This window comes from Diadema setosum, chromosome 2 (assembly GCF_964275005.1).
Source record: "Diadema setosum chromosome 2, eeDiaSeto1, whole genome shotgun sequence".
Classification (NCBI taxonomy): domain Eukaryota; kingdom Metazoa; phylum Echinodermata; class Echinoidea; order Diadematoida; family Diadematidae; genus Diadema; species Diadema setosum.
In genome coordinates, this window is record NC_092686.1 from 14,681,690 (window position 1) to 14,705,991 (window position 24,302).

Below are 24,302 nucleotides of genomic sequence, written 5' to 3' on the forward strand. Positions count from 1 at the left end.
TTGATATAAGGTAGAGACAGATTTGATATAAAAAATCTGAGTGACAGATTTAACTTCTTTCGCATTTTTTTTTTTTTTTTTAATGTGTGGGTGTTTTATTCAGATGTTGACCTTTCCACAATCTGGAGTTGTTGTGCATTAAATGTTACAAAATCATGCCAGACAATGAAAAAGAATAGAATTGTATCCTAATCAATTGTAAAGAGAGAAATAATGCTATAGGAGAGTGAATCAATTTTTTTAGCATTGTCTCTACAAATGTACTGATGTTTTTGATGTTTAGAGTTTATTTGCCGTGGCACAAGTGTCTCATTTGTAGGGAAATTTGTGACCTTCCCTTTTCAAAAGAGAAACAGCAGACTATAATCTTTCCTTGCTCTGCCATTCTTTTAATGTTCTGTTTAATGATGTCAAGTTAAAAATTTGTATTTCTTTTACAATGCAAGGAATGTGCATCACAATACTTTGCATGTAGGGAAAAAATTATTCACTGATTAACTCTTTGTGCCAGGTGAATAAAAAATTTATGTCAATTTCAAAGGATTTATTTTCATTGTACTGTAATTCAAAATTTATTGTCATTTCTTTTCCTTAGATTTTAATCACCTTGACCAGTACAGGATATTGATTGACAATAAGCCCTGCATTAAAAGTGTGAATGATATGTATTTTGCAAACAGTGAACAAAAATAGTTTAAAGGAAGTGGGGGGGGGGGTGGTAAGGTGTCAGAATAGTATTCAGCTGTCTGTCAGAATGATCAGGTTTGAGCTTACATATCATTCACCTTAAGTGTGGAAAGAATCCTAGGCAGTGCACCCCCCCCCCCCAAAAAAAAAAAAAAAAAAAATTGTCTTCAACTTTCTGACCAAAAAAGGAAAATATAATGACTATAATGATGAACTGAATGAAGTTAAGAAAATGGGATTGTTGGCACAGTACTCACCGCTAGGGATTACTGTGTGTGGTGTTCATTGACTGCTAGAGTATCTCATTGGATAAGATACTCACCCAAGATCCACGCTCCGTTTGAAATTTAAGTCTAGTGCCTGGAGCTGTGCTGAGGAATGAGTGTAAACACCTAGTGTGATGTTACTCAAGGGTTGAATATTAAAGGCTTGAATTCTAAAACTCATTTCCACTCTCGCACTAAGGTAGGAAAAACATAAAGATTTAAAACCTTCAAAATGGGATTCATGACATGTTATACATGTTGAGATGACTCCTCCAGTCGTCAATTACTAAAAGGGATAATTGGTGAGGTATTGGTACAATGTAACTATTCCTGAACTATTTGTATTCCTGAACTATTTGCATAAATCATCCTTTCTACTCTACCATGTTGAACATTTGCAGTCAAGTAGGGAAAAAAAATCACCTTTTGTCAAAACATATACAGTAAAACTATGTCTCCATTCTCTCCCCCCCCCCCCAAAAAAAAAATGAAGTTGTATTTTGAGATGAAGCTCATCTTACACAATCCTTGCCGTGACTGTCGCTGTAAGGCTTGCCCGGGTAGTATGCCGATGACGGCCGTGTACTTTCGGAAATTATAGCTTGCACGGAGGGATTAGGTGCTCGTAATCTCGGCGTAAGCACTTGTCAGTGGGGCAAATCTGCCCTCAAATTTTGGGCTTGACTCTTCTTTTTTTTTTTGTATTGGATCCCCTTTATGAAAGAGGATATGCCGATATTATGATCACGACTCTGGATTACGGAGGGTGCTGGCAGATAGGCGTGTATGTACAGAGTTTGTAGAATCCTCATGAAATCTGATAGCAGTGGAAGTCCCCCCCCCCCCCCCTTTCTTTAATTTGTTTGAGGAGGAGACATATCTCCATGTATATATCTTTTTTTTTCTAGGCCATCCTCTTTCTCTCCCCCCCCCCCCCCCGATGTTCTGTTTTCCTTCATTTATTTTAAAGAGCTTTGTAGACTTCTTACCAAGAAATTCTCTCTCTCTGCATGTAACTACTACAACATCCTTGTACAGTGTTTATGTCAGTGCAGTACTCTTGTTGTCTCCTCATCTCATTCTGCTTAAGCACGCTATGTACACTCCTGTACCACTCTCCCCTTCCAATTTTCATATATATATCTCCCGCGCTCCTGTCTGCTGCAGTCGCCCGAACTGTCGGGCAACCCCCTGGCATTTTAGCAAGTGTAAACACTTCACATTTAATAAAGGGTGCTATACTCTCGTGGGAGCAGAGTGGAGCATGGCAAATGGGTGGAATTTTCTCTCCTCAACCCACCCACCCCACCCCCCCCCCCACCACCACCCCGCAACCTCGCTATTCCACTGACTGCTGCGTCAGCGTGAGTATAAGCTCTTGATGCCTCTTTATGGCGGATCCCGCTTCGGCATCAGAAGCGCGGCGGTGTGTCGCGTCAGACTGCCAGGTGCTTTTTCAACACCCATTTCTGGGGGCCCCCGGAATGCCCCACACAAAATTTCTTGACCGACCTGGATTTGATTTCTAGTGTTTTGTGCGCTGTCAATCACACGCCCTGTGGATGGCATGACCACCTTATTGTACTGCAGAGAGATGCAGCCGACGATTTGGAAAGAGTGAGAAGAGGATTTTTTTTTTTTTTGTAACCAACAAAAGACAAAAACTCGGGCCAAGGGATAGATTGGCAGGTTGGCACAATTGCATTTTAAAGGTGATAACCCAATTCAGTGGCACATGTGCTCATTGTTGATACACCCTTTTTTTTTTCCTCTTTTTTTTTCTTTTTTTTTCCCTCTTTTTTTTTTCCTTTTTTTTTTTTTTGCTTCTTGTAAACTAGTGGCGTGTTTCACAAAGAGGGATAAGAACTAGAAAGGTACAATGATGGTTGTTGTTACCATGGCATCAGGTTGTCAAGAACCAATCAGCTTTGAGCATTATGGTGGGGTTTTTTTCTCTCTCTCTATGTCAGCTACAGTTACTCTCAATTGAAAAAAAAAAAGAGGAAAAGAGAAGCTACATTTACCGTTACACAACAGCACATTATCCAATCTTAAAGATGAGTAATTCATTAATTGGAATTATTTATCGACCAAGAATACATGAGTTCTCAATTACAGACAGACAGAGTTTCTCAAAATAGCAAGGGAGCCCTCTTTGGGCAGTACATCATCTAATCTAATTATCTCCATGTTCGAGGCTGCTGCAAAGTACTTCATATTTCCAACGATTATCATGGCATTGTTGTGATCTCAATTTGTCTTGTAGCGTCGTCCGATGCAGATGACGATGCCTTCTTTCCACCAACTCCAGAGCGTAAGATGTCATGGTGTGGATTTCTAGAAAAAACAAAAAACAAAACAAAACGAAAGCATGTTTGCTTCCAACAACATTGCTGTGTTAGAGACAATATTTGAGATGCGGTAGGCAGTGTGCATACAGAAGACTTGCAATAGGATGTTAGCAAGTTAGGAGAAACTCTTTTCCAGTCTTCCAGTCTTAAGATTTGCTGTGGACCTTTTTTTCTCCTAACCTGCATCATGAAGGTGAGCTGAGAATATGGATGTACTGTAGGGTTTTCCACTAATCATTACTCACAGTTTATGCCTCCTCCGTGGACATTGCAGGAGACACAATTCTATTCCTCCAGGTCCCCAGACCCCCCCCCCCCATACACACACACACCCTTTGCAGTGAGTGGAAAAAGACAAGGATGTTGTTGTTTTTGTCTTCCACAGAGTTCAAAAGAAACTGCATGTGCATGACAAGAAAACCATTGATAGTAATATATATTCCAATATTTTAACCAAAAAAAAAAAAAAAAAACGCATTTCAACTGAAGTCTGGCATCTGATTCAATATGTGGCTGTGAGAGAAACGATACAGCAGTTTTAGCTTGGTGTTGTTTAGCTACAAGCTTGTGTCCCATTTTGTTGCACAGTTTTTTGGATTTTTTAGGCTGAATTGTGGGCTGATGGCTTGTGCATGAGTCAGACTCTAATACTGCCCTCTGGAGACAAATGATTGTGCATTATTGATGTCATTAAAGTGATGTTGAAGGTATCATATACGTGTATCAACACTAATCAACATGCATTTGGATTTCAGGGCCCCTGTAAAGGACAAGTCCACTTTCATATACATGTGGATTGAGTGAATGCAACAATATTAGTAGAACACATCAGTGAAAGTTAGGGGAAAATCCGACAATACATTCAAAAGTTATGAAATTCTACAGTATCTGCACAGGCACTGCTGGATGAGAAGACTACTACAGTGTATGATGTCACATGCGTACAACGATATAAGGAAAATAAAATTCAATTTCACAATTTCACAAAACTTTACTTTTTGAATAAAGTGCACATTTCTTTGACTTGTATACCGACGTATGTTAAGAGTAATAGCATTCGCCCTGCTTTCTAAAAGAGAGAAGTCGAATGTTCTTTTGTTATGCAAGAAAAGTGAAAATATATTGAATTTTCTTCATTCTTTCTTTATAACGTTGTACACATGTGACATCACAAGCTATAGTAGTCTTCTTATCCAGCCATGACTGAGCAGAAACTTCAAAAAGTCATAACTTTTGAACGGACGATTCGATTTTCCTCAAACTCTCGCTGATGTGTTCTACTAATATTGCTGCATTCACTCAACCCACATGTCTATGAAGGTGAACTTGTCCTTTAAGGCTGTAGTTTTAGTCCTGAATTTTGTATGGGTTCAATTGAAATTTTTACTAAGAAATTTTTACTAGGTACTGCATGATGTTATGGCAGATTTGATGAAAATTCTTAGATACACTACTCATGGTCGCAGCAAAATGCTTGCGTGAAATATATGATGGGCACTTGGTGGTACAAATCCCTATGGCATTTCAAAGATTCTTGAAACACTCACAGATAATGACAAAGTTCCAAATCTTTGTTGTTTTCAATGCCAGATTTGAAAGCTGATGAAATGATATTCAACATTTTGATGTGTGCCACCATCAGCAGGCTATATGTTTTGATGAAATTTGAAGCACTTGCCTCCTCAAGTGGATTAAACCCACTCGGATTGAGATTAATTGAACAGTGTTCCCAGAAGGGTAAACATCTTCATCTTGTCGTATGTCACATAAAAGCAAAAGACTTCTTGTGTCAAACTGTCCACTGATGTATAGCGAGGCTTTATCTTTGTGATTGTCACTTGAGATGAATGTTGAAACTGTAGAGAAAAAAGAAGGAAGATGCATACACCTGGATGAATTGAAAAGCAGTCGTAAGTCAAGGAATATTGCCGCAGAGAGAACCTGCCATAGAGACTTCATCCAATGCATGTATTATCATCAGATTATCTTTCAAGTGTGAAAAGATTTGATTGAACGAAGGGCCGAGTTTGTGACTTCAGACCCCTGCTAGTACAATGTAGATAAATGGATGCAATCTTTACACCCAGTTGTTCTCTCCACAACCCCAGGTGCATGATTCAGTGATTCTTCTGTTCAGAGATACTGTCAAACCTGTCTACAGCGGCCACCTGTCTTATGCGACCACTAAACACAATTCCCTCCCCCCCCCCCCCCCGAGAAAAGCCATATTACTCCCTACTCCCTGTTTATAGCAGCCACCCGTCTTACAACAGCCAATTTTTTCGTCTCCCTTGGGTGGCAGCGGTAGACAGGTTTGATTAAGTACATCGAACATGAAGACTTTTGTGTATGAGGGTGTTTCTCCCAATGAGATTGCCATGTCAAGGAACATTGTTGAGTGTCTGTGCGCATAGTATAGGTGGTTCAGATATCATCATGGTTGAAAGCCATGTTAAGATATATGTATGATATCATCGTACAGTTGTATTCCATTCATAAATGATTGGATTCGAACTGTAAGAGTTCCCTTTAGAATCAAAGCAGTGAGCACCTCACCAAGCTGATTAAGAAAAAAAAAATCATCTAACATTGTTGGCCCAGTATAGAAGGAGTGTAAGAATGCAGATCCTGTACTTATCATAATCACACTCAGAATCAGCCATCTACTGTTATCCCTACTGTAATATTACTTGACATTCAAATCACTTGAATACAAAATACCATGCATTAATTGTGTTAATGAAAGAGTTGGTTTTATTTTATACCCAAGTTCCTGTGAAGATGAACTTCTAACTTTGGGTTTTGTATTAGAAAAAAAAATGCTTGATGATATCATAGCATGCTCCAGTCGATTTCAGGAATTTGGCTCTCGACTGATGAGGGTAAGACCAGAACATTTGTAGATGTCAGAATTCATTGCTATAGCAACCACAATAGGAGATGCACAAAAGTTGGTCTGGTGGTAGGTGTAGTATCGAGGTAGCCTTCTTTAGCACTCCACGCTGCATGCAGTACACTGAGTGAACTCAAGTGCATGTAGTGCAGTAAGACTTGTATGCTGCCTTGCCTGCCAACTGGCATTTTGATTATTCAGGAGTGATAATGGACTTTGTATTTGATCACACTTACTACCTGGTAATGCATCAAGAACTTCCTGCTTGTACACAAACAGAACATACCAAAAAATTGAGGGTCATTACCCAGTAAATTTTAGTGTAAGGTGCAATCAAAGTCACTTTTGATATGCAGGATTAGTGTCTTTATTTACCAAGATGAAATTAAATCATGCCCTTGTGTTTAATGCTGAAGTATATCACATTACACAATGTAATTTACTCTCAAGGACCTCCGAACAGGTCCCCCTACAACATGTCATCCATCCTTTCACTCAAACATATTTGATGACATGCTTCTGTGAAAAAGAGGCCATCTGTGAAAAAGAGGTCACATTAATTGAAGCAGCCGCACACATATGACTTAATTTTCCAAGATTGCATCATGATTGATTGTATGACTGGAGTTGTGCTGTGTTCCGCTTGTATGATTAATCAGTGCTGGTAATACACTCGTGAATTTTCCCACCGATTATTTGGCATAGTTCCATGCATAATGAATTTTGATGTCCAAATGATAATCATTTGTGATGTGTAAATTTTGCCTGCTCGCCAGTTTTGAGGTACAAGGTGCGTGTGCAGATTTTTAAAGCCATTGGTAGCCAAATTGGCTCCTGGTTGATGAATAGGCACTAAGTATATTAATTATATGTTACAACTTTCTACTGATACCATATTGATAATTAATGACAAGTCTGTGTCGGAAACTATCTGAGATTGACCACAGTCTCTATGAACACATAGTGCACATCCAAATATTGTGACCGGTCACTGCCCTTGTCCTCCCTCCAGCCAACAATGTTCCAGTGGACGGCAAGGCTGACGGCAACCTGGACACAGAGACACCGGACACGATGCCGGGCGAGGCGCCCCACCAGGGCAACAAGAAGAAGATGGTCATCCCGGAGAGGGACGAGGGCATCTCGGAGGGCAAGTCGGTCCTCCAGGGCAAGCTGACCAAGCTGGCCATCCAGATCGGCTATGCAGGTGGGTCTTAGGATGACCAATATCCACTGAAAGTAACACCACTTTAAACTGACTGTAGGCCAGATGTTCATGCCAGGTTATCAATGCTGTAGGCTTAGAATGCTTTTCTAAACTAAGCTAATATCTTCATTGTTTCAGCGTGTTACAAAATTAGCCCCGTTTCTTCAGGGTAATTTGGGGGATGATGTGAAAATTCTGACAAAGTTTATCCTGTCGCCCACAGGTTGCACCGTCGCCGTGGTGACGACCCTGGTGCTCATCATCCGCTTCTGCATCATGACGTACGGCATCCACAAGGAGCACTGGACCAACAGCCACCTGCAGGAGTTTGTGGACTTCTTCATCATTGGTGTCACCGTGCTGGTGGTGGCCGTACCGGAGGGTCTGCCTCTTGCTGTCACCATCTCGCTGGCCTACTCAGTCAAGGTAAGCGTGGCATTTAGTAGGATGCAGCAGCCATGTTTGGGAGCTGTTCGTTTTAGGATGGGTTTGTTGATACAGAAGACTATTGCATTTCCCAGCAGCAAAATTTTGTGTAATCATCCTATCCCATATTGTTTGATGGGGTGAAGAGTTCTTTTAAACAATTGACTAGCATGTGATATTATTTGGATGGTGATGCATTCTCGACAAAGTTCTTAGGTGTACCTTTGCTGATAGTGACCCAGGGTCCAGTGTAAGAAGAAGTCCGCAATTATTGTAAGTTTTGACACATTTATTTACCATAGTAGCAAACATATTGCCCTCTGATTGGGTGTTGTTCAGCTGCTGCCTCAGTGATTGCAATTTCTTGTGTGTGACAGTGGACGTGTTGTCCTTTCTAGAACAAGACTGCTCATCTTAGTTTCAGGCAGGTCATTTGCATTGTATCTGACTAGACACAATGATGGTGCTTACTTTCTCTATTTCTTCCATCCCAACAGAAAATGTTGAAGGACAACAACTTGGTCAGGCATCTCGACGCCTGCGAGACCATGGGCAACGCCACGGCCATCTGCTCGGACAAGACGGGCACGCTGACCACCAACCGCATGACCGTTGTCCGCAGCTTCATCGGCCGCAAGATGTTCCTGGAGACGCCCGGCAACAACGACATCGACAGCGAGACCCGCCATCTCCTGGTGGAGGGCATCTCAGTCAACAGCAGCTACTCTTCCCGCATCCTGGTGAGTGCTAGACAAGGTCAAAGGTCATGTGGTAGAACTCAAGGAAGTGATGAAGCAGATTCCATCCTACAGCGAGCCGCTTCTAAGAATTGCCTCTTGAGGAAATGGGTACAACTCTGCCCTTCCCTGAACACACAAACCCTTTGCAGCTCTATCCTGTTGGGTCTAATATATCAGGTGGTGCCTACATGACACACATTCCATGAATAGTAAAGGTTCTTCAGCATTCAAATTCACTAGTTCGGGTTTGCAAAGATCCATACATTGTTTCCTTACATTCCACAGTTTTCTATGTGTGGAAAGTGCAACTAATGTCTGATGTTGAATCATCCATCACCGACATATGCTAATATTCTGTGTTTGGAACAAAGAGACATCAAAATTCATTTGAAGAGATGTGAAAAACAGAGTTGCGTGAACATTTGAAATATATATTATCTCTCAATGTTAAAAAAAAAAAAATATGTAAAATACACAAAGGTGTTTTTGTGAGTGATTAGTGAACATACCTCAAAGAAGAACATTGCCCTCGTGTTCATGTAGTTATAGACTACACATACTTGAAGGGTATCACAAATTGCACATGTTTGATGCTGGAAATCAAGTGGTAAGCTTTCATGTGTTACGACCAAAATCACTCCGAGAATGATCGCACAAAAGAAACAATCAACTAATGTTCAGGCGGTTTATTAACAGTGATATTGCGGGTACAGACTCGTAATCGGTTTTCACATCAGTACAATAATGATCAAAAAAAACAATTATAAATCGGTAATGGAATCACTTACACGCATTACAGTCCAAAATCTGATAATGACGATGTTCACATAGTCCCCTGGTGATGTCCAGATACGATGTTCGACACACAGATGAATGGTCCTTGATGCACCGATGAATGATTCCTCCAACGTAAATTCAGAGGCACTGGTTGCAATAATCCATGTTATAAATCCAGGGTATAGGTCCACCGCGAAATGTGCAGAATCCAATGTTATGACGACCACGTCCAGTCGATGCGTTGAATGATGATTCACTTTATAATGTCCAGCAAGGAATCCAGCCCGTCACAGCTTTGCCGTAATAATGTCCGTTGACACTAAAATATGGAGTCTATCTCCAATGTAGGCAAACTAATTCTCTGCAGGCAAAATGTCTCCCAGGCCTTATCTCCACAAACACAGTTTGTATAGCAGGTCAGCAGGTAACACAGGACTGACTATAACAAGTCGCTTCAGAGCCAGAAGTGACGTAACTCTCAGAGCAGAGGTGTTGGGTACTCTGCCTACCTCAGAATTTCTCCAGCTTATATACTATCCATTCACCCCTTTCTAGTACATTCTGTAATTTTCTCCAACCTGGGGCCACATACCTGAACATACTAGCAAGTCCAAATTCCAGGAATCCTGGATGACTCACTGCCTAACTATGTGCATAACATCATTGCCAAAATTAACTACCAATCACATTGGGCTACAGGGACAGTGCCTCACTCAGCCAAATATGTAAGCACTTCCCAGAATTTTCTGGAATGGGTTAAATCATTCTAGATTGAGTGAGCTATAATGTATTTCCTGTCACATGCATACATGTACTGTAGCTACATTTTATACCATGTAGAAAATTCTCCACTGATCTAGTCAGCCTGTATGTACTATATCTATATCATATAGAATGTTCTCCATTAATCTGGTCACCCTGTGTACATACAATGTACACATTAAAACAACCGTGTATACAGCCTTGATACATTATACATGTACATACTACTTGTGTGTACATTTGTGACACATGCAGCGTCAAACTCTTTGTTTTAATTTCTCCAAGCTCAAAATTGTTAACATTCCACCTGCCTTCATCTGACGCTATTACCCCCATTTTTATATTTTTTTTGTTGGTCGTCCTCCTCCATCTGCAAGCACTAAATTGCACTGTTGCAAGATGTTGAAAAACCACAAATCACTTTGTTTTGATGGATGACTGTTTCTAACTAAGCTGCGGAGAATTCCCGTGCATTACTACATCAGTCTAAAAGCACGGGCAGAGGCTCCAGCTTTCTGCTGCTGCTAATCTGGTCGTAGGGAGGAAAGAAATGTCAGAGGCATTTTTTGGAAGCAGTCTGGGATTAAGACTTTAATTCCAAGGAGAAGGATTCAAATTTCTGCAGATTAGCTGCCCTCGTAAATCATCAACCACTATTGAAGATTCCTCCTCGCTCCCTCCCCCTTCTGCCCGCCTATCTTCCCATATAAGAGAGTTTTTCTCTCCTCTTCATCTTTTCCGTGAGTGCAGAGGGGCCCATGTCTGTAATTCAAATGAGTCCTCATGCAAACGATTTAGAGCTGTGTCAAGCAGGGTAGCAAAATATGCATACTGTGTGATTATGACCACATGAAGAATCAATCAGAATCCATTCTTCAAATTTGTTTGTCATTGCACACCCTGTCCTTAAATTGTAGTTGTTGTTGTTGTTTGTTGTCACAAATTTTCTACATTGTTTCCAGTCAGAAGTGAAGCTAGATTTGTATGCCATGCAGTCCAGTAGTTGTTTTTGGCATCTGTATATCTTTGTTTCTCTCGCTATTTTCTCTGGAGCACTCTGCATAACCTTGACTTTTCCCGCTCCTTCCATTTGCGCGTACTGCGCGAGTGTCGTCTGCACGTCTCGGAGTGTTATTTGTGACTAATTTTCAGAAATGAGAGAAGGTCGGAGCAAATGGGGTGATACCAAATGGGGCGGGGGGGGGGGGGGGGGTTGATGCTTAGCATTGGACAGAGTCTGTGTTCTGTATTGGTCATCCCTGGTTAGGTTGAAATGTGCTCGGGCAGCTCAGATGTTGAACGTGGGTACACTTTTCCTCAGCACAGTAGTGGTCACGTTGCTTTTAACTTATTGCAGCTATGCCTTGCAGCGGGGGAAGAGCTTTTTAGCAGATGACGTCAAGTGGTACCATGAGATATGGGGGGGGTGGGGGAGTCAGAAGCAAAGGTCACAGCATATTTCAGTTTATTGATGCTGGTGCTGTTGTCATGGCTATGAGATGGGTGATTTTCACCTCTGATGGTCAGCCTCTACTTACTCCTGAGCTGCCATAAATGACTTTTTATGTGATGATATTTAAAGAATCACTTTTTTTTCTTTCAAATTATGAACAGTGTTTTTCAAGTCTTGAAGATTGTTATACTTTTGTTCTCACTCTACCAGAAATGAAAAGAATGGAATAAAGAATGAATGTAAAGAATTTGTTGATGATGGCATGATATAAAAGCCTATAAGTATGCAAGTTCCTTTGTAACCACATGTGGACAAAGAAATTAATTTAGTTGTTATCATTATCATTCAAAGACGCTTCAAAAGAAAAATTGAAGCTCTCTCCCTCTCTCTGTTTTTCAAACTATCTACTAAACTATCTATATTTTTATATCTACCCACAATTTGTCTTTTCTGTATTTTTTCTTTCTTTACCTATATCTGTCTATCTATATGTCTATCTATCTATCTATCTATCTATCTATATGTCTACCTATCTATCTATCTGTCTGCCTATCTATCTATCTACCTATTTATCTATCCATCTCATTTTGTTTCTTATCTTGCTTGTCTGTATTCTATGTTGCTAAGAATCTTCCCTATGTGTGACACTAGTTCTAGGGTGTATCAAACTATCTACCTATCTCTTTCTGTTACTCTTCTCGCTTGTCTGTACTCTATGTTGCTGGGAATCATCCCTTCATGTGACACTAGTTCTTGGTTCTACCTCAAGTCAGTAGGGAGGACATTCATGCCTTGGGTTGACACAGCATGTTCTCTGGGCATGCAAATGTCACCTTATCTGACGTGCATCGTGTTTGTTCACCTTCGTTTCTCTCCTTCCTGCTAAGAGGAGGATGCTTTAGTGGTGGTGGGGGTAGTGGTGGGGGGGGGGGGGGGGGGAGGGGAGGGGAGGGGAGGATGGGGGTGAAAACTTCAAAAACTAGAATGCAGCCACCGCCCTAGGGGGGCATCGAACAACACCTTGCACTGTCCGCTCATCCTCTGGGAGGGAGAAAAATGGGCAGAGAATCATATGGAATGAGGAAAGAGGAGAAGCGAGTGTGAGAGGAAATAGAGGAAAAAAGGCTTGATCTATCCCCTGGGCTTTGATTCTGCCTCTCATATGTCGCGTCGTGAATTTTCCGCAAGTGGAAAATATTGCACGATCTCGATGTCATCCTTGTGGTCATAGCGTTTGCGAGCTGTTTGCCATCCCTCATCGCGTTTCATCGTTCGGAGTGGGACGCCGCGAAAGGTGATATGGTCATTCGCCTCACTTGGATGGGAATTCCTCTCGATATGCCCGGGTATCCATGTTCGTCGAGTCACGCCTGCTGTTTGTTCCGCCTCTTTCCCGCGTAACGCTCCACGGGCTTCCTTCTAAAAATAGCCAGTGTGACATTTGTTTCCTTAAAAGCAGTTGTTAATCACATGAAATATGTCTCCAAGTCTCATGCCAGCACATATCCTTTTCACTTTTTCCCTCTTTTTGAATGACAAAGTACCAGAATATTCGGGATGCCAAGTGGCTTTTGTCTGTTCATAGGACACAGCAATCCGAACTTATTCTACATCTTTGTGGAGGGTTTCCTTTAAAAAACTCATGGAACTGTTCTAGATGGTTTTGTGTTAAATGAGATGCACACTTTGATTGATCAAGTATGGTAGGAGGTGATACGGCTTCACATTGGAAAATGTAAACAATACCTCCACTCAAACGACAAACAGATTTGATGTGAAAGCGTACATTGTATGTTGCCATCTGAACTACACATGTGTAAGCCCATGAATTTCATTTGCAGCAGTGTGATAGAAGTGTTGGCCCTGTTTACCTTGTGATATTATCCAGATTTGGTAGGTTTCTTTTGTTGTTGTTTTTTGCATCTAGCAGGATTCTTTAGTAATCTTAGATTTCTTCCACCTGTGAAGAAAACACATGGTTTCTCTGCTCTTTTCAATTTCTCTCTTCTCCGCTTCATATCAGTTGTTTTTGAAGTCCCTGTGTTCCTACATTTTGCTGTCATGTGAAGAATGAAAGAGCATTTTCATTTTATTGAACAGCTTAAATGTGTTAAAGACATTGATGTATGACTTCATTCCAGTGTAGTTTACATATTTTGTTCTCAGTAATGTCACCAATATTTATGTCTTCGCATGTTTTTCCCATTCAGCCCGCCGAACATCCTGGTGAGCTCCCACGCCAAGTGGGCAACAAGACGGAGTGCGCCCTCTTGGGCTTTGTGCTTGACATCAACGAGGAGTACCAGCTATCGCGGGATCGCTGGCCGGTCGAGAAGTACGCCTGCGTCTACACCTTCAACTCCTCCCGCAAGTCGATGAGCACGGCCATCCCGCTGCCCGAGGGCGGTTTCCGCCTCTACTCCAAGGGGGCCTCAGAGATCATGCTCTCAAAGTGAGTAGCCCGTTAACCTTATATGTGCCTTGAGTGCCAATTGGCACAGACAACCCCATAGCACTGCACACTCTAGCACGGAAAGGGTTTAGCTAACCACAACCATAGGATGTTTTTTCTTCTTTTTTTTTTTGTCCCCGCCGAACGAGTTCGAGCAGGGGACTATGAAACGGGCTCCGTACGTGTGTGTGTCTGTGCGTCCGTGCGTCCGTCCGTGCGTCCGTCCGTGTGTGCGTCCGTGTGTGATCAAAATGTTCAATTTGCTACTTCTCTGTCATTTATGAGCCAATTTTGATTCTGTTTGCTTTATATGATAGCACTACATGGGAGCTTTAAAACTTCTACACAGAATTTCAGTTGTGACCTTTGACCTTGACCTTTGACCTATATTGTACATTTTGCTACAAAATGCTACTCCTTCGCCATTTCTAACCCGATTTCTATTCCGTTTGCTTTATGTGATGGCACTAGGTGAGGGCTTCAAAACTTCTACTCAGAATTTTGACCTTTGACTTCTTTGACCTTTGACCTTGATTTTTGATCTATATTGTACATTTTGCTACAAAATGCTACTCCTTCGCCATTTCTAACCCGATTTCGATTCCGTTTGCTTTATATGATGGCACTAGTTGAGGGCTTCAAAACTTCTACACAGAATTTTTACCTTTGACTTCTTTGACCTTTGACCTTGATTTTTGACCTGTATTGTGCATTTTGCTACAAAATGCTACTCCTTCGCCATTTCTAACCCGATTTCGATTCCGTTTGCTTTATGTGATAGCACTAGGTGAGGGCTTCAAAACTTCTACACAGAATTTTGACCTTTGTCTTCTTTGACCTTTGACCTTGATTTTTGACCTATATTGTGCATTTTGTTACAAAATGCTACTCCTTTGCCATTTCTAACCCAATTTCGATTCCATTTGCTTTATGTGATGGCACTAAGTGAGGGCTTCAAAACTTCTACACAGAATTTTGACCTTTGACTTCTTTGACCTTTGACCTTGATTTTTTTACCTATATTGCACATTTTGTTACAAAATGCTACTTCCGGCGGGGACATATATTACGCACCGCATAATTTCTACTTTTCCTTGTTTGTCTGTGTGATATTACCAATTGTGTATAGTAGCAAATTGTCATTCTCACGTCATAAGTTCATATGAAAGCATACATTGTACAAGCTTTGTAAAGACATGTATAAACACACACTCTCTTTCTCTCACAAACGCACACATACACACACACACACACACACACAAGACAGTATTACAGGATTATAAATCTTTGATGGTGTACTGACAAAATGAAAAGCACATGAGAAAAAAATACTTGATCATGACTGTGTGCAAACTCTAGGATTTTGAGTGATCTTGAATAACTTGTTGCTCTTGAAGCGAGAGCTGACTTCTCTGACAAAAAGAAACACCGCCAAAGAGTCTAGGAATCCATAGCATACGTTATCGGTGAATACATTTTGGTATGCAATTTCCTTTTTTCACTGAATTACTTTTCTCTTGTCTTTTTTAGATGAAGTCACACCCAACCTAAGAGATATAAAATGACCAACGTTTTGATTTTAAAATGGATATCTTTTGATATTCTGTGCCTGCCTTCATTCTTCCAACTTATTGACCATTCTATTCATGCTGCCCTGTCTTGTTTTGCTTTCCTCCCTTCCTTTTTATCTTCACCATCCACTCCTCCCCATACCTTGCCCTCCTTTGTCACTATTCCTTTCCTCAAACTCCATCCATACCTCCCACCCCATCCGTGCCTCCAACCCCATCAATACAACCTGCTCCATCCCTACCTCCATCTTCATCGTTACCTTGAAATCTCTTCTTTCCTCCAACCCCATCCTTACTTCCAACCCTCTTCTTACTTCAACCTCATCCTTACCTCCAACTCCATCCTTACCTCCAACTCCATTCTTATGTGCAACCCTCTCCTAACCTCCAACCCCATCCAAAACTCCAACTTCATCCTTACCTCCAACCCTCTCCTTACCTCCAACCCCCTCCAATCTCCAACGCCCTCCTATCTTCAACCCCATCCTAAACTCAAACTTCATCCTTACCTCCAACCCCGTTTTAAACTCCAACTCCATCCTTACCTCTTACTGCCTCCCTACCTCCGACCCTCTCCTTACCTCCAACCTAATCCTAACTCAAATTTCATCCATACCTCCAACTTCATCCTTACCTCCAACCCTCTTTTTACCTCCTACCCTCTTCTTACCTCCAACCCCGTCCTAAACTCCAACTTCATCTGTATGTGACATCCTATCCATTTTGCAACCCCCTTTCCCCTCTACCCCCAGGTGTGAATTCATCCTGGACGAGTCCGGCGAGGCCCAGCCGTTCAACGCGGCCGACAAGGAGAAGGTTGTGAAGGATGTGATTGAGAAGTGGGCAATGGAAGGTCTCCGCACCCTGTGCCTGGCCTACAAGGACATCACCAGGGACAAGCCGACGCCCAAGTGGGACATGGAGAATACAGTGGTCAAGGAACTGACCTGTGTTGCCCTTGTTGGCATTGAAGATCCCGTCCGACAAGAGGTCAGTCAAAAAAATTGTTAAGGTGGTCCCAATTCACAAAAAAATTAGACTCGCTAGAGATATGGTGTATACAATACTTCATACTATAAATGTTATAAAAATTACTCAGTGTAACCCCAGACCATGTTGATCTCAATCTGGACAAGTAAAATGTAGTGCATAAAAATGGAATTTGGATGTTACAATTAAATCAGAAAGAAGTAACTGATGCTGCTCATATTGAAGCATGAGCATGTAGAGCATCCCAAAAGAAAAATTTACTGTTTGTGTGGAAACCAACATTTCCTGAGTTTGCAAAGTTCCAACTCCCGCCTCAGGTACCACCGGCCATCGCTGACTGCCAGAGCGCGGGAATCACCGTGCGCATGGTGACGGGAGACAACGTAAATACAGCGCGATCCATTGCCATCAAATGCGGCATCTTGAAGCCGGGCGATGACTTCCTCGTGCTGGAAGGACGCGACTTCAACAAACGAATCACCGAAAATGGTGTGGTGAGTGAGATGAGGCCAAGCATGTCTTCTAAATGAATGAGCAACTGCTTTTTCATTTGTGTGGTAATTTATCAGCTGTTACAAATTACAAATGCAGCTAGATGTAAATGGCTAGGCTATTTTGTCTCATCAGTATATTTCCAACATTTTTGCAGCAAAGTTAGACAAACCCCATTCAGGATTCGGCAAGGTGACGGTGGAACACTTAAGCAGTATGATACCATGGCAACCAAGATTGTGTAATGACTACTCATGTAATGCATCAGGATATCTGTGCCAATATACAAATAAAGCAAAAGTGGGGGTCAAAATTCAAGATTGATCTCATAAATAATCCCCCAAATCTTTAGAAACAACCACTGATTAGAGATAGGATTAAGAATGATTTCATAGTGGATGTGTCAGCTATGAGAAATTCGGACATGAACCAATCTACTGTGTACTTGGAAGTTGTGTTATATCATAGTGATACAAATGAATTGAACTTTTTGAATGGCTGTCCTCCTGCTGGTGTAGATCAAGCAACATCTGCTGGACAAAATCTGGCCCAAGCTGCGCGTGCTGGCCCGATCGTCGCCCACCGACAAGCATACACTGGTCAAAGGCATTATCGACAGCAAGCTGACGGCCAACAGAGAAGTCGTTGCCGTAACGGGAGACGGAACGAACGACGCCCCCGCCCTGAAGAAGGCTGATGTCGGATTCGCCATGGTGAGTGAGGGGCTTACCAGAAATGATCACGATTCGATTCTTGTCATGATGATGATTATGATATTAATGACAGGAGGAAGACAAATGCTGATAAAAGAGAAATGCACCTGTATGTACATATACAAGGCATATTATGATTGTGCCTGTATATGCATGAGTTATAGTCTGTTTTACAGGATGAACACAAGGCCCACTTGATTCGCATGCAATGTGCAATAAAGTTCATCAAGATATGTAATCCAGTAGAAACGTGTTATGCATTCTACATATTGAAGCAAATGTAATTCTAGCCTGACTTGAGCACATTTTGTCGAAAAGAGGCACATATTTTAGTATGACTTCATTCAGCAACGCACTGGAATGTAATGCATGTAAAGTGATATGATAGTTTATAGGAGGATGGTAATCTAGTTAAAGGTATGGTTTAGAATTAGTTGAGATGAGGATTGAGCTTTTAACTTTTTGCAAGATACTAAGTAGCCACTTATGGTATGCTACAGAGCATACAATTCTAAGAGGAATTAAAAGTTTATTTGGTGAAAAGCTGTTTTGAAATGGCTGAGATATCCAAATCAAAGTAAAACAGTGATCCTAATAAAAGGTGGGTCCCACCTTTTGTTCGAATAGCTTTGTTTTGGATATCTCAACCATTTCAAAACCAATTTTCTTCAAATTAACTTTAAATTTCTCTTAGAATCATATGCTCTTACATATTTCCTAAAAGGTTTCTCATTATCTCAAAAGATTATCATAAAAAAACATTGATAACCTGAAGCCTCATCTCAACCAAAACTATACTATCTCTTTAAATGATGTATTGTTTGGAGCTACAGTGTACTTGTGCCAAATTTAAAATTATGAGCTGTAACATCATTTTTTTTTTTCATTGCAGGGTCTTGCCGGAACAGATGTTGCCAAGGAGGCGTCCGACATCATTCTCACAGACGACAACTTCACCAGTATTGTCAAGGCCGTCATGTGGGGGCGCAACGTCTATGACTCCATCGCCAAGTTCCTGCAGTTCCAGCTCACTGTCAACCTGGTCGCCGTCACCGTGGCGTTCGTCGGAGCTTGCTCCATCAATGTAAGCCAGCAAGCACTTCATTGAATCCAACACCCACATTTTTTTTTTAGCCTGGAGAGGTGTCAGTTTAAAGGAGACCCCCCAGATGATTCTCAGATTTTCACATTTGAACAAATATAGACTAATTGTACTGAGGACAGTTTCAGAATTTATGATAATTGGGACAAAGAATAAGAAAATTGTCGGAATTTATAACAAACTGCAATGAACATGGATGATGACATGGGAGGGTCACCATGAGAATGCATGAGTTGGGGCTCAACAGAAGCAGAACAAAAGAAGAAGGCATGCATAGATTATACACAAGCAAGCGGTATTGTAATGGAATTACACTGCTACATTTCTGAAATATGTGAGCCTCCTATGTCATCATCCTTGTTCAGTGTAATTTGTTTAAAGTTTTTCCACAAATCTGTACATGGAGCTGTTGATTTATGTACTACATATTGTGAAATTATGAAAATCGTCTGGAATGCCCCTTTAAGTCTTCCTATCATATGATGAAACTGATTGCCACGGACAGTCAAAATAGCTTTCACACTCTGAGAGCCTTATCCCAAACAGGCATAAAACTGCATTTTGCATGTGGATTGTGTGATTTCAGCTGTATATTTAGAAATCTGTCTGTCGGTTGTTGATGAGAGTACAAAAACTTCAATACTCATTAGTTGTGGACCAGTAGTAATGCCAAATTATCCATTCATCCACTGATCCATTAAGTCATCTATCCATTCACCCATAATTCATTCATCTATTCATCCATTTATCTATGTCCTATGAATCCTATGATTCTTAGCATATCTCCATCTCTCTCTCCTCCTTCCCTTCCTCCAACAGGACAGTCCACTGCGTGCCATCCAGATGCTGTGGGTGAACCTCATCATGGACTCCTTTGCATCCCTGGCTCTGGCCACCGAGATGCCGACGGCATCGTTGCTGAAGCGCAAGCCCTATGGCCGCACCAAGCCGCTTATATCCAGAATTATGATGAAGAATATTCTAGGTCACTCGGTCTACCAGCTGGTTGTCATTTTTACAATTCTTTATGCAGGTGAGTGTAGCCCTCTTGTTACTTTCTCCTGCAATGGCCACGAAAGCGATAATATGTGATTTTAATGCACAGGTTAGAGTGCATTAGAGGGGATGCAGAGCACTCAAGGGTATTTGCAATGGTGCAATATGCATGATATTGTGAATACCCAAGAGTGTACTGCATCTCAATTAACATAACATCACAAACTTATATCTGTGCATTATTTGTTTTATAAATTTGGTTTAGAAATTTTGGAATTTACTTGCAATACCACAACAAACTGGTCTGGCTGATGCAATTTGTCGGGGTAATGGGTTGCCTTGGAATATTTTGAGATCGTAAGTGTGAAATACTAACGTGATAATTTTAATACACACTCCCATGGGAACTGGTCTTTCCTACTTTTGAGCCAAATCATCCCTTCTTTTTCAGTCAGAAAGGTTGGGAGGTCTGTAGTAATGTAGGTCTGTCTCCCTGCTGTGTTTTACATGTCTGTCTCCAGCTTTCTTACCCATTGTTCATCTGGTTTATCCTTCTTGCCTTTCCTCTGTTCTCCCACCTTCTCTCCATCTGCCCGTCCCATCTCCTTCTCTCGGCCTCTTCCTCCTCCTACACCTCTCGTTTCTTCCTCCGCCCCCTCCCCCACCAGGTCCCGCGATATTCGATATAGATGATGGATCTCATGAGGGGCCGTCAGGGGCGCCCACTTCCCATTTTACCATCATCTTCAACACCTTTGTACTCATGCAAATTTTCAACGAAATCAACTCGCGCAAGGTGCACGGCGAGCGAAACGTCTTCTCTGGCATACATACCAACCCTATTTTCCTCATAGTCATCATCGGGACTCTCATTACACAAGTAAGTTTGAGAGAGCGGGTTTACCAGTCTCTCTCTTTCTTTCATTCTCTCACATTGCACGCGATGGGTTTCCCGGGACTTGCACACAATGTTGATAAATTGCGACATTCTCCAACTCGGAGATCCTTGTTATTCGTAAGTTAATCTGTAGCGTATATGTATCGATTCGTGGATTACTTGAAAAGTATTTGATGTATGTACGCGTAAGAACGAAAGCAAGAGCTTAAACACTTTCAGACTCCACAGCATGAATGTTCATACCTGATGCTGAGCATATACTACCATAACTACACACTGAACATTGCATCCAACACAGGTACATTAATAGATTACCCCTTATGTTATTCCACACCCTTCCTCCGACCTCGAGATGTTCGGAGATCAAAAATAGTACTTCACTCTGCATAGCTCTTCAACTATCGACCGTATGAGAACTTTAGTTTACATCACTATTGCCCCTGCCAATTTGGAAAAGCATAGATGATTATTCTCTATTTGAGTCTGTCTTGCTTGAGAGTATTCAGTACTGATCAACCCATGAAATATTATCTTTTGTGTTTGTTTGTTTTTTGCCCCCATCACTTTCATCCTTTTTTCTGTAATCGCCACACCTTTCCCGTCAACTCTTCCTCCCCGCTGCATCCTGTCTACCCCTCTTGCACTCTACTTGGTGTTAAACACTCACCTCCTTTCTTCCATCTCTCTCCCCTCCCCTCCCCCACTATCTCCGCTGTCCATCGGGCCGCCAGGTAATTTTAATTCAGTTTGGTAGTTTAGTATTCAGCTCCACGGGGCTCTCCCTGGACGAGTGGCTGTGGTGCGTCTTCCTCGGGCTCGGCTCGCTGGTCTGGCAGCAGCTGGTGACCACCATCCCCACCCGCCAGCTGCCCCACATCTGCGCCGTCGGCCGCAGCAGCGAGCCCGAGCAGCTGCCCACCATCACGCCCATGGACGAGGACCACCCAGACCGGGTGGACCACCGGCGGGCCCAGATCCTCTGGATGCGCGGCCTGACCCGGCTCCAGCAACAGGTGAGTGAAAGTTTCTTCCTCTTGTATCTCTCTCTCTCTCCTTATATCTCTCCTTCTCTACTCTTACATATCTCTCCTTTTTTTTTTCTTTCTCTCACTTTCTCTATCCTCCTCCTCAATCTCCATTTCTGTAGTTCTGTATATTTCTATCTTCCAATGCTTTCATGTCGACTGATTATGGAAACTTGCAGAGAGCCGAAGACCACATTTTGTTTCACAGCATCTTATTTAGGGTTGCATCATTAGGAGGACACCTCAGTGAAGATTTTTTTTTTTTTTCAGTCAAAACTCATTGAGACCGCAATACACATAATTACTTCAGCAGTGGCATAACACTGCATCTTTCTAGTCGTAATGTTCGTACTTCTTCAGACTGATCTATTCTGATGTGCTTCCAATAGAAATCAGACAACTATGCCTGTAATTTTTTTTTCTTGGGGGGGAGGGAGAGGGGTATTTATCACACTGAAATCAGCAGAAGTGGTTCTCTTGATGCTGTAGGTAGGCTTACAGGGTTAGTTTGGGTTGTTTTGGGTTTTTTTCTTGGATTATGACCTCTAAGGCTTACAGAATAAAGGGTGTAGTTCCTTATTTTTTTTTCCTTTGAATTCCCAATATTTCTGCGCTGTTTATTTGCTTGAGAGAAACCAAGCTTTGAGTTTGACCTGCTTGAGCCTTTCGAGCCAGCCAAGGATTAGTGCTTGAAACACTTTTTTATTCTACTCCACCCCCTCTTTCCCCCTGTACATATCTATATCAGTGCTTCATCTGACCCTTATCACAAGGCCATACTCAAACAACTGCAATATCATTGAGATTATCCTACAAACAGTATGTTGAAGATAAATGAGTGCGAATGAATAAGGTGTCATGAATTTATCGAACCTTCCAAAACATCCCACCCAAATGATGTCCCTGACATCCTGCCATTTATTCCTTTATTATCTGAAAGAAATTGACAATCAAATCAGTTCCCGTTCTTAGACCAGAAAATGTTCATGTCCAAGAACGTTCTTAGAATAAAAGACGATTAATGATAAAAGATTAATTTGCATGTGCGCAAATTCAATTTCAAACATTTTCATACTTGTACCATGAGTTTTCCGTCTGTGTGAGTGAAGTGCCGTTTTCGTACGGGGACTTGTATGTATGTGTGTGGGAGTGAGTGTTTATGTTTTGGAGATTATGTTCTCGCCTGTTACCTCCCCCCCCCCCCCCCCTCCTCCTACCTTCCCCATCCCCTCTCGGTCCCCCGATGGTCCCCAATGGTGCCCTGCCAGAGATGTCCAGTGGGCCTCTCTCTCTCCTAGGCAGTGTTCTCTCTGTGGCGGCCTAAAAACTTGGCCCCCAGCCCTTTCTCTCATTTGCACGATATGTCCAGGCTCTTCCACTTGTCGGCCTCCCTCCCTTTTGGCTCACAGTTCGTTGACGTCCACCCATGTTGTCACATTGTGTTGTCAGTCCCAAGAGTTTTATATTCTTCTTTCTTTTTTTTTAAGTTTGTTGTTGTATTCTTTTTAAGTTATGAATGTTTATATGATCTTCCAATTCATACATTTTCAGTTATCCTCAGAAAAGTTTTCCCTTCACCTGAAGTTTATTATTTTTTTGTTCTTTCTTTTGTTTGTTTGTTCCTGAACACCACCCCAATAACAAATTAATGGCAGGTCCTTTTTATCGTGGACAACTCACAGCTGTATGGATAGAAAGATACAATATTCTGAACTGAGTGTTGCATTTTATGTACCGTAATAGCAACCAATACTGGTATTATTTTTAGGTACCACTTTCTTGTAGGTTAGTCTGTTAACAGGTTGCTATGCCAGGCAATCAGTGATTACCCCCTTTCAACACAGATGAAAATATGCATCATCATAAGATATGTGTTTTATTCAATTCTAATTTCCCTTAACATTGATGTGAGACGCATACACTGTTCGATTTACCAGTGAAGAAACGTAAAAGCAATAATCTGCTTGCAGATTGCTGTAGTTACTGTGTTCAGAAATGTGGTGTAATTTCAAATCATTTTGACTTACCCATGATAAATGTCAGAGCATATACTAGTAAAGCGGTTGTGGGACAAATTGACTGTTATGTGTACTTACCAGGTGTGTCTTTAGGGCGTTCCGTCCCTCCTATACTTTTTTAATTTGTATTTTTCTAACAAATGTCAACTTTATTTTTCTAACAAATGTCAACTTTATTTTGTTTCTCTGAAAGTCACACTGCTAATTCTTTAATATTTTTTTTATTCTTTTTCCACCCTTGGGATGAAACATGTGCTCCCAAATATCACTGCTTTAGCGTTTCTGGGTTACATCCTATATTTGAAATCTGGTTGTTCTTTTTTTTTCAGCATTTGATTTTGAATGCTAATCTCTTCTTTTCTATTTGCTTGGGGTTTTCTTTTTTTCCACACTATTTTCCTCAACTATTTCCCAGGCATTTGATATGGCATCGCAATACATGGTCAAACAAAGTCAGAGAGTTAATAAACTATCTAATCTGTC

The 24,302-nt window shown here is 41.5% G+C and overlaps 1 protein-coding gene across 2 annotated transcripts in view; it reads left to right on the forward strand.

Moving 5' to 3' along the window:
• LOC140246173 (plasma membrane calcium-transporting ATPase 4-like) overlaps nucleotides 1-24,302 on the forward strand; it is a 219,408-nt gene that overhangs the window by 181,248 nt on the left and 13,858 nt on the right. For both annotated transcript variants that reach the window (XM_072325613.1, XM_072325612.1), the window contains 11 exons: nucleotides 7,210-7,404; nucleotides 7,628-7,830; nucleotides 8,328-8,570; nucleotides 13,773-14,014; nucleotides 16,338-16,575; nucleotides 16,893-17,069; nucleotides 17,586-17,780; nucleotides 18,673-18,864; nucleotides 19,702-19,915; nucleotides 20,547-20,758; nucleotides 21,508-21,789. In XM_072325613.1, coding sequence (XP_072181714.1) covers nucleotides 7,210-7,404; nucleotides 7,628-7,830; nucleotides 8,328-8,570; nucleotides 13,773-14,014; nucleotides 16,338-16,575; nucleotides 16,893-17,069; nucleotides 17,586-17,780; nucleotides 18,673-18,864; nucleotides 19,702-19,915; nucleotides 20,547-20,758; nucleotides 21,508-21,789 — 2,393 coding nt within the window. The remainder of the gene's footprint in view (nucleotides 1-7,209; nucleotides 7,405-7,627; nucleotides 7,831-8,327; nucleotides 8,571-13,772; nucleotides 14,015-16,337; nucleotides 16,576-16,892; nucleotides 17,070-17,585; nucleotides 17,781-18,672; nucleotides 18,865-19,701; nucleotides 19,916-20,546; nucleotides 20,759-21,507; nucleotides 21,790-24,302) is intronic.